General features: G+C 37.2%; 1 protein-coding gene across 8 annotated transcripts; it reads right to left on the bottom strand.

The window, feature by feature from the left end:
• Positions 1-1,636: 1,636 nt before the first annotated feature.
• Positions 1,637-16,278, bottom strand: LOC120000781 (rho GTPase-activating protein REN1-like). Of its 8 annotated transcripts, XM_038848910.1 has the most exons (23): positions 15,930-16,272; positions 15,713-15,787; positions 14,785-14,821; positions 14,591-14,667; positions 13,146-13,219; positions 12,996-13,074; positions 12,600-12,744; positions 12,094-12,216; positions 10,949-11,026; positions 10,650-10,705; positions 10,485-10,554; positions 9,872-9,956; positions 8,166-8,409; positions 7,331-7,546; positions 6,465-6,794; positions 6,200-6,249; positions 5,215-5,275; positions 5,046-5,129; positions 4,135-4,248; positions 3,908-4,056; positions 3,597-3,663; positions 2,914-3,123; positions 1,637-2,481 (listed from the first exon to the last, which is right to left on the bottom strand). In XM_038848910.1, exons 1-23 carry the CDS (start codon positions 15,969-15,971, stop codon positions 2,248-2,250), a joined length of 2,700 nt encoding a protein of 899 aa, XP_038704838.1. In that variant the 5' UTR covers positions 15,972-16,272; the 3' UTR covers positions 1,637-2,247. The 8 variants fall into 8 exon arrangements, 7 of the variants coding, with proteins under 7 accessions (XP_038704838.1, XP_038704832.1, XP_038704831.1 ...); XR_005468654.1 differs by lacking the exons at positions 12,996-13,074; positions 13,146-13,219 and adding an exon at positions 2,616-2,722 and having other exon boundaries at positions 2,341-2,481; positions 15,930-16,278; XM_038848904.1 differs by lacking the exons at positions 12,996-13,074; positions 13,146-13,219 and having other exon boundaries at positions 3,908-4,044; positions 15,930-16,271.
• Between the last annotated feature and the right edge of the window lie 431 nt (positions 16,279-16,709).

The following is a 16,709-nucleotide window of genomic DNA, read 5'->3' on the forward strand; positions in this document are numbered from 1 at the left end:
CAAATTCTTAACCCAAACACATTAAATATATTGTCCGTTCTAGGCCACAGACCCGCATGAATTTATTTTTCTTGAACCATCGTCATTGATACATAGGCTCAAAAAATGCCTCTTCAATGTGAGAAGAGTCGTCGCCATTGGAAGGATAACAATAGCTCGAAATGGCTACCAATACCCTATAGGTTGAGGAGCAAAAAGAGGAATCCGCCCAAGAAGGGACCCACATCTAATTAGCTAGTTGGTAAGACAATAGCTTATCGAGGCGATGATTGGTAGCGGGAGCTACACTGGGACTAAGACACGATCCAGACTCCTATGGGAAGCAGCAAGGGAGAATTTTCTGCAATGGGTGTAATCCTGATTAACAAAAGAAAAAATACTGTTAGTTTTCACTTTCAAATTCTTTGCACCGAATCTATGAAATCACAGCATCATATGCATATCATAAAAGGGAGGATCTCCACCTGAACTAGTCTTTCTATAATTTCATTATTTAGTTGAAGATTCTTTGCTGGGATTATTAAAGTACACAGCAATGCCCTAGAAAGAGAGTCCTAGTGTTTTTGATGATAAATAAATATCTTGCACAATCATTTGCCAACATGATCACTTAGGGTGAGTGATTAGGGCTTGTGCATGCTAAGTACATGTGCTTAATCCCGCTAGAATTCGAATCTCTCTGTTTTTTTTTAGAAAAATAAATGTGAGCTAGGGATTCGAATGATCATTGGTCTTCAGAGGACAAGTATTAATAGCTCCTCCATAATGAATCCGTTTGACAATGTGTCGTGCTTTGACCTCCTGTGATGAGCTGAAGGGAGCGAGTTCCGAAATTGATATCACATGAGTTGCGGTGACAAAAAGTGTTTGGTGTACGTCATTAAAAATATCGTGGCGTGAGGGATATCTTTTATTGATATCAATTAATTTTCGATGAATTTGTTTTTATAAAAATATAAATGAAATTATAAAATTGACTAAAGATAAAATTAGAAAAAAAAACTCGTGTTCTAACATTGAAAATAAATCAAACACGTTGCGTCAGGGAGTGGAAGACATTGCTAAGCCAAACAAATTTTTTTTTGTCCGAACACACTGCAGTTTGCACCCAATACACGAGGCCCAATTGTTCAAATTTTAAAACTAGGGCTGAGACTGAGTCGGGTCGGTTGCATTATCGATCGATAATGCAACCGACCCAACCAACCGATTTTGATCAAATGGAAAAATCATTATCGACCCGACTTTTATGGGTCGGATGTCGGTTGACAACCGACATTTTCGGGTCGATTGATGATTGATTATTGGCTAGCCCGATAATGGGTTGGTTGGTCGATAACAATAACAAAACTAACAATTTTATTTCAATAATAATAATTAAAAACTAATGTTTTATACTATTTTTTATTTTCTTTAAAATAGTAATTATCGACCAACCGATGATACGGTATTTTAAAAACTATCAACCAAGCCATCTATACATGGGTCGGATGATATTAACGGCCTGATCACGTGGGCCGGTTGATAATTGATATCGGCCGGGCGGTAGAAGTCGATAAAACCGACCCAATCCCAGCCCTACTTAAAGCTATCAAGCCAAAAAAAAAAAACGACTGTTTTGAAGACCCTTCTAATGTCAGCGATGGAACCCAGTCTAATAAAAATGTTTTGTGTGCAGTTGCTGTCATTAAACAAGACCCACAAGGTGCTGGGGTCAGGTTAAACGAGCGTTTCCCTATCTTAAGCTCCAACAGTAGCTTGATCCCAGGTCCTAACTAATCTTTACACTCACACTCTACAATTAACTAAAAAAACTGGATTTACCCATACAAAAGATGTATTCAACCCTGCCTCCACTCTAACCCAGAAAAATTAGCAGCTAAGGTCACAGATAATTTAGCTTAAATCAAGCTGGGATGGTTCTTCTGTGCACACCCCTGGCTTATGGGGTTTCAGGACATTTAAGTATGTCCTGTGAGTATGGAGATCAAAATCAACTTTGGAGCATTGCCATCCAACAAGCTCCGTCATTATCTACATATATTGTCTGGATGGCCTTCTAATCCAGGAGCATTCGGCGCATTGCCTTGAGAGTTTTTCTCTGTCAAGAACGAGATGTGAATATCCTGAACTTTTGCCTCCATCCAGATTCTGACCATGAGACTGTCAATTTTTTTTTCTTTCTGAATTCTGGCGTGACTGGCCTTCCATTCCTAACCCTTTCTCTGGGTCTGAAGGGGATGACCATTATCCAATTCTCTCTTTTTCTTGATGAACTAAATCTTCGTCCTTGTCTTGGTTTTGTAGTGACTGATGACGACTATCAGAACCTTGACCTCTATCCATGTTTGAGACATCTTGACCTGAATTTCGGCCTTTGTCCATATTCTGCAGTTCGTTCGTAATCTGGCTTCGCTGTTCCTTCAGAAAGTTGAGTCGGGTTGTCAACTTTGATAGTGCAGAAGTAGTGGAATTTGTTCCCTGCCATTAGCAAATGAATAAGTATTGGCCATATGTATAAAATCTTAATATGTAAGGAATTCTAGCCCCTGCAACATAATATGGCCTTAAAAAATCATATCCCAATTTATTTGTACTTTTTTTTTATCTCTCACCATATAACCGAAGATTCAAAAGTTCGTCCAGCTTAAACATATCGATAGTATCAACACATTTTGGACTAATAACAATCTTGATTCTTCAAAACCTAAGGTAATAAAAACTGCAATGAAAGCAACTCACTGACTCGGTGAAAGATCAAATATAATTTGGACTTACGATATGAAAACAGAGAGTGATCATCTTGACACAGGGCCCTTAATCCCCCACCACAATCAGAAAGTAAAAGTTTCTGAGCCAAATTCCATAAGATCACAACATGGTTTATAGAAATTACATCATACTAAAGGCTACCTCACTCCTGTTACCAGACCGCTTGGAATTGCTTGCATTTGGCCTTCCTACTACCTGCTTTCCAGTAGAAGAATTAGGAGTCGTCGAAACAGACTTGGAGTTGTTATTGCGTACTGGATCCATCTGCTGGTTTTGTTGTGGATGTTTATCTGGTAAAGAAAATGATTCCTGCTTCTGATTCCCAATATCTGCTTCATCCACATGATTATCCTGACACAACAAAATCCTAATGTCAATTCAATGGTCCTCATCATGAAGAACATACAATTTGTGAACTGTGAGTTGAAAGATGGCAATCAGTTTTTCAGAAAGACATTCAGGAAAGATTCAGGCTTATTCTCTACTCAGTCAATCAATCTCATCTTCATGCATCAACCTTGGTTGCAATGCAAACAAGCCTGAGCAATTGCCACACCGGCTTGAATTGTATGGTCGAACAGCTGAGCCAAGGACTGACAATTCAAATACTTAACAAGCTCACTTCATAGGAGCACCAAAAGCAGTAGTAAATTTATGTAAAAGAAAGAAACAATGAAAATGGATCTAGAAAGTTTGAAACAACTGAATAGGCTAGTCATCAAGCACGTAGACCTTCTTATCCACATTTCCACAAATCGCACCTGTACTTCGAGAATAATGAAAGAAAATGAAAATCTAATCGAAAATCTGCAAGATAAAATTACCTTACTTGCAGACCTCCCAATGGGATGTGAACTAGAAGTGTCTTCAGCATCCTTCTGTTTATCGTTCCTGCAGCAGAAAATATTTTAAAAATTAATAAATTAAACAAGGAGACGAAATAAATGCCCGTTCCAGACAAAAAGCTGACCACCCTTCCGCATATTGTCGCTTGTGGCACCAGCCAGGCTCACTCACTTGCACTGTTACTATACAGCGAAGCAGCCAAAAAAATTCCCCCATCCCAAAACATGCAACCACAGGAATATTCTAATATTAAAAAGGAATAACAAGAGGTAATGCACAAAGGGCTCACACTTTCACTGGAGGATTCCAATTGCATGAACCAGAGATGGAACCATGGTTTTGGCCTCGCTGTTGATTCAGTGGCGTCCCTAGATCATCAACCTTCTGCTCAAAATTCATTACCTCTGCCTCTGCTATTTCGTCAAGCTGTGCTTTCGTCTTCGGGAATTTCCAAGTTATAATTTGGTAAAGGACATGTCAAGATTAATTACGTTATAAAACTTTGAGGAAACTAACCTTTTCATCAATAGTGTCTGCAACTTGTCGTGGCTGTTGAGATGTGTCAAGTCCTAATTCCAACGCTGTCCTCTTCTCTCTCTCCTTTTGCAACTGTTCCTGTAGTCTTGCCACCTGCAAGAATGCCCATTTTTAAAACTAAATCAACTCAATAAGATTAGTCAGCTTCCAGATTATCTTTAAATCCTTTTAAATCAACTAAATATCAGGCATTCTAAAGCAATCATAGGTACTAATTTTCATGAATAAAAGTGATTAATGAAAAAACACGTTGAAACAATGTAATTCCATTTCCAGAATCCAAACATTCTCCCGCAATCCATCAAATCACTCACAATTCTCGCTAGTTGTTACTGAAAATAGACAATTCCTTCAAATCCCACTTAAACATTTTTCATTCCATTCTACAAATAACCTCAAGTCACCAAAAGTAAAAAAGGCCTTTCACTCATTGCCATGCAAATAAAAGATATAAGCAGTGAAGAAAGAGATCAAAATGAAATAGATACAAGATACAAGCATATGGTGTCATCATGTACTCTAGTCAAGAAGGCTCTCATGTATTTCCTAGGGCCTTCATGGAGGTGTTTTGCTATTATGTATTTCTAAAAATCTCCAATCGCACCCCTAATTCCATTCCTCTTCCATGGGCAAAAAAAAAAAAAAAAAAATTTTCAGAAGCTCTTCAGGACTGAAACTTCTGTCCTTTTAATAGTAATGTTGGTGATTGTCTTGACTGGAGAACAAGATGTCAAGAACAATGAAACGATAAACTTCTGTCAAAATTTTTAACACATGTCTGCAATGTCTAGAGCACCTAGGCATCAAAGCAATTATCACTGCGGATAGAGAGAAACATGGAGGAATTTTGAGGAAAAAAAAGCACACATATTCTACCATATGGAACATACGTCTTGCTGAAGAGCTAAACGGTGCTCATGCAAGGCATTCTTTCTCCTTTCCAAACTGACTTGTAGAGCCGCATTACCTTTAACCTACGAGAACAGAATGAATCAAGATTGGATTGCTCAAAAAAACCTCACATATGAGAGACAAAAAGAGATATCCATCATCTCATACCTCTTCTGCAATCTTGTTTTGCAAGTCAATTTTAGTGGCTTCTAGCCTCTGGACTTCAAGTCTGTTTATGGACGGAAAAGATAATACATAAAACAAACGCAGGTCAATTTAAAATACTCAATTCAAGAAACTGGTTTTTATATCTTTCTCAACTGAAATAAAATACATTAAAATGTAAACAAATGCTTCATCCTCGACAAAATGCTAATGCCTATGCAGTCGGTCAATAAAATCTTTAAAAATACATAAGAACTAATGGCACAGGAACTAAGTGCCATCATGATTCATGAACAAAACATATTAAAGCTAAACTCAGCAGAGCTCAAAAAATATCTGATGACAGCTAACACTTGCCCACTCCCCCACCAAAAGAAAAGGAAAGGAAAGGATTTAACAAAGTACGAAAGAAACTTATATCTGATTATACTTCATATATCTCAGAATGGAGAACGAGAAAGAAAACACATTACAATTGAAGCATGGGAATTCTATAACCTTGCATTTTAACTAATAATTTCTGTTCCCTTAATTGACGGAACTAACTGACGACAAAAAACAACTGTATTCTTCAAGGTCTTCAACAGCATTTACCAGTATTCCCTGATTCTCTAAAAGCTCTAAAATGACAAGGATTTAAAGCATTTTCTTTTTATAGTGCATCTCCAAATCCAATTAAGTAGCCCGAAAATACACTATTGCTAAATTATTCACAAAGACATCACCATAATCTTTAACCCCAAGAAGTCCTTCTTCCCTTGTTCATAATTGTCCAGGGTTCTTTTTTCTGTGCCAAACAACAAAGAAATCTTTGCTCCCCACATACAAAGATCTGATAACTATCAAAAACTGCCCATAGTTTTGTCCACCACATTCCATATATATATATACTAAAAGGTAAAACTTGCGTATATATACATAACAGAATATTACACATTACAGAGAGAGAAAAATGACTTCTTTTCACAGTAATATATGCATCACTTACTCATCTTCAACGGGATAATCAATAGATTCCATCGAAAGGTTCTTCTTTGCCTGAGCTCAAGCCAAAAGGCTAAGAATTAGAATAGGAACATATTTTTTTTACAAATATTGACAAAGATCATTGAAAAAAATCAACAAAACCAAGAATCTCCAGAGAAGCTGTGGGAAAAAAAGGTAAACGGTAGCTCTGGTTGAAAAAGACATTCATTATGCTTCATGCAAGACCTCAAAGGGAGTCTATAAGAGTTGGAAAAAAAGTTCCTTACAGGGGTACATCCCCAAACAGTGGGACGCCTACAACTTTGCACCGGTCCATTTGAAATTGTTGTTGATTTTTGAATTTGTGGCAATGGACTAGGATCAGGCACATTACACTCTAAACTCGATACAACAAAAGCATTATATGATAGTTCAGAGTTGTCTGCTTTCTCCTCTGCCAACCTATTGGCATTTTGATTGGCTAAACTCTCTGTCTCTTGTACAATTTCATGTTGAGTCTGTGTGGTTTGATGATCCCTTGATGACAATTCCTTATTGTTTCTAGAATCAGTGTGTACCTTGGGGGACATAGAATCCGAGCTAAAATCATCAACACTCTGCATCATCATTTATCTTAATTAGTACGTCTCTTGCCCTATATTTCCTTTCAGCAAAAAGAAAACACTAGTTATCACATGAAAACATCAATGTATAACAAGACATATCAGACAAAGCATATAATACAACAACATTTATGAGCATTATCATAAAGAATATCCCTTCTGTATACAAAGGGAGTAACTGATTGCGACCTTAACAGAACAGTTGCTCTGCAAACATCAGCGATTATACTGATACAAAACATTATCTAGTTACAATGTGGACACTATAATTTCCAGAAGAAATTTAAAGACATAAACTTTTAAGTTAAATGAATTTCTTCACCACCAAATGATGCCACAAACCATGTACATATTGCAAGATGATAGATACACTTTAAAAGACAAACCAAATATAATTTCATGACTACTTAAAATCCAAAGTTACCTCATTCAGTCTGAGCAAAAAGAAAGACTCGGCATACAAATTCAAGAAAGCCTATGGATGACTAGATTAACCACCAGTTTAGGAATTATAAATTATGTTAACGTACCTTGTCATCATGGATATCCTCTTCTCCAGACTCACCACTATTACTGCATGCTCCACTAGATGCATTCTCAAGATCATCAACCGTGTATACATCAGTACCCTCTGTTGCATCATCATCTTCGTCATCTTCATAGGACTCATCATCATCAGTTGCCTCCTCAGCCTCACTACCACTCTCTTCTGTGTCAGAGAATAGTTCAGGGGACATAGAACCTTCCTGCAGACACAATACTGGGTCATGGAACTGAAGACAATATCATTGAAGCGGTTACAGATGATATAAAAGATATTATAAGGAACGCATTGATGTAGATTTAGGCATGTAGCGCTGGCCAATAATTATTTACTCTGTTAGGCTGTAAAGACCTATTTCTCTTAGTGTTGTCTTCTTAATCGTTTATGAAGAGGAGGAAGAGAGAGAGAGAGAGAGTGGACTCTTTAGGTTTCTCGCTACCAACAACTTTAAGAAAATGGTCAATATCTTGCCTAAAGAATATCAGTTTATCAGTGCATGTTGAGCTTAGATATCAAATACAAATAAAAATATGCCTTGAAGCTGACACTTTCTCCCACCAAATGACATCAAGCAATTTTTTTTTCACTAGACTAATCTAAATAGTTACAGAAAGATAGTTAATTATGTCCTCTCAAACTGCTCAAAATCCTTACAGAAAAGGGATTTAAAAAGGCTTCCAAATAATTACAAAGATTCAACAAAGGAACAACTTACAGTTCATGCCTGGTATGAGAGACACACTAATTATAATCCAAAAACACATCTATTTGTTGTAACAGGAACCCAACACAGAAGCAACATAAAAATAATTATGGCTTACCCCAAATATGGTGTTATACTCCTCCAACAATGTAATAACGATGGCTTGAGCATGGTTAGCTGCAGCAGCAGCTCGTAGAAGCTGAATAGAACCATCGCCACCTACATTGAAGTTGGTTTCAATTTCGCAATCACCAGCTAAAAGAGGACGAAGAAGTAAGGGTGCCATGCAAGCTGCCACGGCTGAACTGCTCATTCTGTTATCAGCCTTGTGAGAAGCCACAGTTTGCATCATCATAAGAATTCTGAATAAAGGAACAAAGAAACAAAACAAAACATGACATGTCAACTAGATTCCAGATCAACAGAAGAAAAAAGAATGAGGGAGAGCGTCATTCTTATCCAAACAAGAGATCATAAGACACCAGGATATGCACTAAATTTTACCAGAATCCAAGAAATGGGATCAACATAGATAGAGGTTCAGAAGCAAAATGGTAAGGTTTGTGATGAGGAACTGATTCCATATCCAACACCAAACAACTCCGAACAACACCAAGCACCCAAACAACTCCAAATAAGAACAATGACTGAAAGTGGATATATATATATTTGATTGATGGAACTTGCACGAAGTCCTAATACAATCTCTAGATCGAAACCTATGGTTGGGTTTCTCACTAGCCCAAGTAATTCAAACCAAGAGTACAATGAACCACCGAACTTTAAACAAGAACCTATGGAAGGGTTCAAGTCTAGCCCAAGAAAATCAAAGTAAAACACTCTGAAGTTCCGATTCAAACAATGCGTTCCCCTTGCGGCTGTGCTGTTTCTCAATTCTATTTTCTGGATAAAACCTAAACCCTACAAGTCATGCTTTATTTATACTAACTTAAGGTTGCCCTAGAGATTGACGGAACCAATCAAGGACTGACACCCGTCCGGATCACTTGGTTTTTTTCGCCATGCCACATAAATGCTTGGACCTGCTTTCACTCGCCTTATCTCCATAGTGCTTAGGCCCGCCCCTTGTTCCTTGCTTGGCGACACCAGTGGCATCTCTCTACTCGCCTTGCTAGCCACGCCCATGGTTCCTGCTGGGGTTGTTCCTTCGTTAGCCCTGACACCATCGCTAGCCAAAATATCATCGCTAGCCTTAGCATCATCGGTAGTCCAGACATCTTCGCTAGCCAAAACATCATTGTTAGTCAAAACACCTTTGCTAGCCAAAACATCATCGCTAGCCAAAAGTCTTTTGCTCGCCTCGCTAGCCAACAGTCCTTTGCTCGCCTCGCTAACCACGCCCAAAGGCACCATAATACTTCAGGGGTCCACCTTGTCATGGGTACTTTTGTCATTAATCCTTAGGGCTTGCCAAAGGGTTCTCATCAGTTTGACTACTGTTTCAACAACTTTTGCTACTTTAAATGAACATATGCAATATGATGAGAATAGTAGTGATAAAGCTCTAATAAACATGACAGGTCAACTTCATTGCACTGTCATATATCAAGATCCTAAAACTACCATTTACAGATGAGCTTTCAAGTTTTCATATAAATAGCTCACATGCATTTCAATAGTCCTTATCATATTTGAAGCACAACAAGCACTTGAACAGGACAAGCAGAACAAGGGAAAGAATACTTGATGGCAATTAATTGTATAAAGAGAAAATAGAAGAAACTATTTTCAAGTAATAAATACCTGTGGTGAAATACAAATGAGATATAAGACAAAACCTCAACTATCCCTATTATTAACTACCTCTGCAACAAGCGACGATTTGGCTCAGGGAAGGTTCCACAAATTGCTGCACGCATTGCATTGACTCTACTGCCGTGATCAGTTCCTGGTCATCATGAAATTTTATAATTATAATTAAAATGAAGGAGAATATGAAATGATGTTAAAGAAAGAAGAAATAAAAAACAAAAAACAAAAAACTGAAGACATCTAAAAGTAGCGTTACATGAAGAAAATGGAGCACAACAATACCCAACATATATTACATTGCACAACAATACCCAACATATATTTCATTGCACAACAATACCCAACATATATTTCATTACATTGCTTAAGATATATGGGATTGTTAATTGAGAACTACAGTAAATGTTCACCTAAGATTTTCTTCCAACAACCCAAAGGAAACTTCTTGGACAAGTAGACACGCATTTCAGCACATACGAGCAATATAATACCCTCTTGCATCCATTTTTTGAGCTAAATTGTTGGTATATAGAGTCCAACACTATTTACCAACAATATACATATATATATATATATATTTTTTTTGTATTGTAACTATATCTAATCTCTCAAGCAACAAAAATGCAGAAAACTAAATTGATAAACACTTCTAGAAAAGACTTACGGCATGCTTCTAGTAGTGCATTGCAGCAAGATGCAGGGACTGGAGATGATGGCAGCTCGCGGAGGACGTACTGAAGAATTTTGTGAAGACGTTAAATGGGGCCATAATTCCAAGATAGTTACAGGATTCACAATAAAATGCCAAATTGAGACCAAATGATGATACCTTGACGCAATCAGCAACCACATGTGGATCCTCCTCCAGAGAAAATTCTCTTTTTCCTAAATTATAATGCATGCCGTAAAACTATTAAGAAATGGAACAACTCCATAGGAAAATGTAAATTTTATCTATGATACTCTAGAACTGTAGAGATTTTTCATTTCCTTCTATTAAATTTAAACCATGACTTCAGACTTTCAATGAATCATAATGTGATGTGAAAAGGACATGGTCTCTTTAGACCATGTTCGATAATAAACATAAAATTTAAAGATTCATAAAGGATGCAGTGTTCTACAGACCCTGCTCGTATTCCCGAACTCGATGTTCAACATCATCAACATCTGCTGCTTGTCGTAAAATTCCTTCTACTCTGACTCCTGTTATATATTATTTTTTAAATGATCAGATCGGAAAAATTAAATATACCTATCCATTCATAAAACAATAAGTAAAGATGCTAACCGACATTATTTAAATGAGCACATCTTTTTTATCAAAAAAAGGACACATTGTTGGTCATGGAAGAATTATGAAGTATCCTTAATTAAGAGGTGAATCTGCAATTGTAATCAAACGCCATCAGGTATATCTTCAACCAAAAATATATTCAAACATTAACACTAACTTTGAGCGCTCAAATGCCCAATCACACAAGAAAATAAATGGCCAAGAAAGCTTTCTTCCCCTTTTGTTTGAGCATTACATCAGGATCAGATATCCAGGACAGAGCGAGAAGGCCAGGATCTAGCAGCCGTAATCCAATCCAGCAACCGAAAGTAAGGTTTATGTCCAAAAAAGAGTCAAAGTACTAAGAGGTTGTGAAGGCTAAGCTCAGTCGGTGAGTCGCACACAACTTCCAGCACTAAGAAGAGTGGACTAAGAATCTAAGATGTCTTCTTACACAGTATTGACCATGAAGAAATCCAGTAAAACATGTCCCTCGGAACGATTTTTCCTGGCATAATAGCAACTCAAAGATTATTCTTATCATTCTCTGGTTAGCATCTAATAAAACCCTATTCACCAGTTTCTCCAAACAAAGGTGAATGGTGCTCATATATTGTGGAAATGATGGCAGAACATTAAAATGCAATGCCCTCTTAGGAATTTTACTGAAGATCTGACTCTCCATAGCATTCCCATTTTCTATTAAATAAAAATAGCTACATTATTTATTATCCTAGAAACAAGGTTCATGGGTCACAGAATACACCCCCCATAAATTAAATGTTCAAGTGCAGTGGGATAGTAGAAACTCTGATATCATGATGTTTCCGTGCACACACAATCTTTTAAGCATGAGATATTGCCTGCTTAAAAGAAATAGAAAATGTATGTGGAATTTAGTCGATAATGATATGCAGTAGAAATAAGCTGAACTTCACATCTAGAATATTGCAGATAAGAAGTAATGAACCAAAGGAAAATGAAAAAAAAAACCCACCCTGCTCTTCTACGAACCTAAGGGCTTTCTCAAGAAAAGATGGAGCTCCATCAATGTCTTCCAAGGCAAGCAAAATTGGTCTGCCAATGACCGTAGACTTTATAATAGGGTGTCTATCCTTCACTACAAGGAAATGAAGAAAGATAAGATTAAATACTGCCATAATAAACTAGTCATGACTAACACTAAATAACCGAAGAGAGGAAAAGGAAAATATAAATAACAAACTAAAGCAAGCAGAAAACTGCATTAAAAGTTACATTTCAGTGACACAGAGCATTTCAGTAATTCAGTTTACTCAGAAAAAAGCAAAGGCAATCCTCTGCCCGCTGAAGTTTAATTATACAAACATAACCACTGAAATAATTCATGCTCTTTTAAAATGAAAATAACGTTCTTGATGTATTCAAGCAAGTAAGTCTACATGTTTGGTGCACAGAAAGACGCAAAAGTGTGGTTCAAAAACTGAACAATTTTATATATAGTGTAACAAAAGAAGAGACTACATGTTTCTTTAGACCCATCAACTGCATCACCCTGTTCGTTTCTGAAAATACCATTTTGACCCATTACAAGAGCAGCATTTGGTGCTTGTGCCAAAGCACTCTCAAGTGCATTCTTCCACTCATATAAATCCTCCAAAGTTTCAGCCTGCAGCATCCAATAACCATAGCGTATTAGTAAACACCAAGATTAGTTTTGCACACCTAAAAGATTTATAAATTTAAACAAAAAGGGGCATGTCTTGCATAGTACTACTTTAGCACCAAGGTTTTAAACTTTACAAACTTAACCCAACTTTTCTTTCACATATTTTCACGAAGCATAAAGGTTCACCCATGTAACCACATATGTAAAGAGCCTTTCTTCTTTCACACAAGCCATAAAAAGAACTGGAGAACCTTGAGAGTGAATGCTCGTCCATCATGGCCATCAGGAAAAAGAACTGTCAAGAGCTTTTTATCTGCTTTGACAACCACACTAAAATTTATGCATAGCATTTCAAAGTTAGTAACAGCTATGGGAATAAGCCAAAAGAATAGTCTATTTACAATTTCAAAGAGCAAGCCAGGTCAATTCCACCAAGAGTCAAATTCCCTTCACCCCCCTTTTGAGGGACGGCACTCTGGATAGTAAAGAAATGATATATTAACCTACCAAAATCTCAATAATATAACAATTATACACACCCACATGACACACACATGCATGCACATGCAAGCGCGCGCACACACACACACAAACGGAGAAAGATAAAGAGAGAGGCAAACAGATACCATAACCAGAATAAGGATTCTCTACAACATCAGAATAGAGGTCTTGGCTACTTACAGCTTTACATTCTACATGTTATCAGGGGCAAACCATTTCAAGTAAGAGTGCCCATTCACTCATCTATTCTAATAATTACATCAAACTCAAATGGAAGCTAGTGTTTGTAAAATCTGAGTAAAAGATGTATCAATCATTGATGCACCTGAGACAAACTTGTTAGATATTGCAACCTTCACCAGTTGAAAATAAATGAAAGACCAGTTGCTCTTTACTCCTAAAATATTTATACCAAATAAATAATCAGCGGTCAGCACCCAACAAATTGTGTGGGCTTTATAAAGAACGATACACTTTATTAGACAGGAAAAATGAAATTTGACCACTTGATTTCTGTTTAAGTATAATATTCTGACGATTATAATTAATTTGGCACCCTCCAGAGCTGTAAAATATCTTTTATATATTTGACTGTCAAAAACATCACCAGTTGAAGATCATTATTAAGTTAAAGCCAATCACTATTGGAATCTAGCACATGCGAGTTCAAAACCTTATGCAATTTCACAGCAAATCAAAGACTAAAAGACAAAACAAGAAACAATTAATGTTCAATTTCTTTTTTTTTCCCCCTGATAATGAAAGTACTCAAAAACACTAGTTTCATATCCTTGTTTCCCTACTAAAATCAAAGCCCTAAGCATCTCTAGTACCAAGTCATGGTAAAGGAATACGTGATTTCCAAGGGAAAAGAAATCATCATTAGAATATCTAAACTGCACAATAGAGACAACAATCAAATTGTTGCCAGCAAAATCAAAATATAGTGTTCGAAATCAACATGATATTTCAATAAATAAGCAATGCAAGGGCTAAATGGCACAACAAACAGCAATGAACAAACCCCAACATCAAAAGGCTCTAGTTGCTGAGGGAAATGGAATGACATTTCATGTTAAATAAGCTAGTTAGAATAAGATTCTAGAGGCAACTGTTTAATTATGAGAGAGGAGATCACGCTTAAAGACCAACTCCGGTTTGATGCAAGTAGCTGACAATCAAACAACTTTTAAGCAGTTCATTTTTTTCTCGGGGGTAATTTAGTATTGCCGATAGATATAGCTAAATAAGCTAAACATGATTATAGATAGTAAGGATAAACATAGAAATTTGCATGCATAATTGGATGCACGATTAAAGTCTTTAAAGATATTGGACTACTTACTGGATCACTTCTGAAGAAAACCAGTGAAGTACGTGTTAAAATAAACCACCTCTTTTTCCAGGACGTCCAGCCAATGCCTGCAAAGAAGGGGTTTAGAGAGCATTACCAACAGAGGAAGTCTTAACATATTTGAAGTTATTATCATTCTTTCAGCATTCAGTGTGAGATAATGTGTACAAAAGAAAGAAACACACCTTTAGATGATAAAAAAAGTGGGCCACTCTTGAAGACCTGCACGAAAGGTCATACTTCAGAATTGACAAACTCTACAGTCTTTGTTGGAATAATTCCAAGTTTCAACTATAAGGTGGGCTTACTTTAATTGTGAATTTTAGCTTAATAAAACGGACCAAGGGTTATAGCTATTGAGACAATGTGGTATGCCCAATTTTACGTGGTTATGGGCTTTACACACACCTCATGAGTTAACGTATGAGTTTGGGCAATATTAAAAGTGTAGGCATGATGTGACCCATAATGGGGGGCACACTAAAGATATACGTATAGGCTTGGTCCCCTCTCCACTCTTGACATTCTACAGAACCCCTTGTTTTCCCAAAAAGGTTTGGAGAAAGGAGAGGAAGACCCTGTCTTGCCTTCATCTTGCAGGTTGTTGATCAAGAAGGAAATTCGTGGCCAAATCAGGTATACTTCCGCTCAATCTCTACATATATGTGTTTTATTATAGGCATGCTCATGGATGATGTATTCCTACAGTCTTATGAAATGCAAATTTAAAAAATTAAAACCATAAGGGTAAGTGAGAAAATAAGCAATGTTTGACAAAGTATGAAAGTATTAAATAGGATGAAAGGAGTTAATCTAAAGGCACCTAATTACACTGTAACCAATGCAACTCTAAGATGCAAATCCCAGTGAGCAACCAAAGGGTGAATTAAGCTACATTTATGAATGTAATACTCTAACTGATGATTATGGTGATGACCGAAGGATACCAATGATGATTCATGTAGACGGTTCCGATAGCAAACAAGCTTGAGCGGGTAGAGATTTAAATACAATGACAAAAAGCCCACCGTTGAGAAAAGAAAAACTCAAAACAAAAACGGAGACCAAACAAAAGTTAGGCCAGGAGAATACAGGAAAAAAAATAAAAATTACCGAGTTGCCACGAGTACGCAGATGATCTGGTGGACCAGGCGGCGGAGGGGGAGGAGCAGGAGCGCCACCACCTCCCTAATTAAGACAATAGAAACAATAAATTTACCACATGTCAAACATTCTAGAACACCGAAATCCTTGCAATGGAAGCTCATGTAATCACTTCTCCATTAGAGAGTAAAAGTGAATTACTTCAAATTGAATCAACAAGTCGTACCTGAGATGGTTCTTCTTTCTCTTTCTCTATTTTGGAAGCCATTTAATCGGATCCAAAAACCGTCACATCCCAGGCGATTGGCGATCAATTATCAACCGCTTCTGCATCACTCACATTGATCAATCTCGCAATGCCACTGACCGGAAACAAACACAATCGACCGCATTCAACCTAACCACAACACGAATCCGCCAAATCAAAAAATCACACAAAGTTCATATGCAATGGAGATGTTTACCAAGAAGAACAATGAGAGGATATCGAATGGAATGGATTGTTGATGGGAAGAAGATAAAGAGGAGAAGGAGGTTGAGGAAGCGTTGAGAGAGTTTGATTTGCTTTGTGTCGCGCATAATTGATCTCCAACGGAAACCCGTTGGTCAAGCAACAGAGAACCAAAAAGAAGGGGGCATTGGGGCCCTCCTTCTCAGCCGCACTTGTACACGTCAGCCGCACTTTTAGCACTCTCTCTCTCTCTCCTCAGTCGTCCTCCAAGGAAGAACGTGTTGGAGGGAAAATCAAGAAAATGGCGCCCATAGTAATTTTCTTCTCTCTAGTGTCACTGGACTCTGGACTCTGAATACCTGATACATCATCAAAATCGATATAGTTTTTGAACATCATCAGAACCGTTCAATTTTTTATATATTTTCTTTAATTAATTAATTTTTTATTTAAATAATGAGGCTCAGTATTTCCCTGAGTTAAAAGGCTTCTACATCGTCTCTACCATCTAGGACTATGAATTTGGGCCCTCACAAGCCCACCAAATAGTTAAGC

This window comes from Tripterygium wilfordii, chromosome 6 (genome assembly GCF_013401445.1).
Source record: "Tripterygium wilfordii isolate XIE 37 chromosome 6, ASM1340144v1, whole genome shotgun sequence".
NCBI classification, from domain to species: Eukaryota; Viridiplantae; Streptophyta; class Magnoliopsida; order Celastrales; family Celastraceae; genus Tripterygium; species Tripterygium wilfordii.

Bases quoted from the DNA above. Each gene is read 5' to 3' on its own strand.
- LOC120000781 (XM_038848910.1), bottom strand. From the start codon at position 15,971: ATGGCTTCCAAAATAGAGAAAGAGAAAGAAGAACCATCTCAG. The intron at 12,745-12,995 runs GTTCTCCAGTTC...TGGATGCTGCAG, and splicing joins GACGAGCATTCACTCTCAAG to GCTGAAACTTTGGAGGATTT. The intron at 7,547-8,165 runs GTAAGCCATAAT...TTGTGTCTGCAG, and splicing joins AGTATAACACCATATTTGGG to GAAGGTTCTATGTCCCCTGA.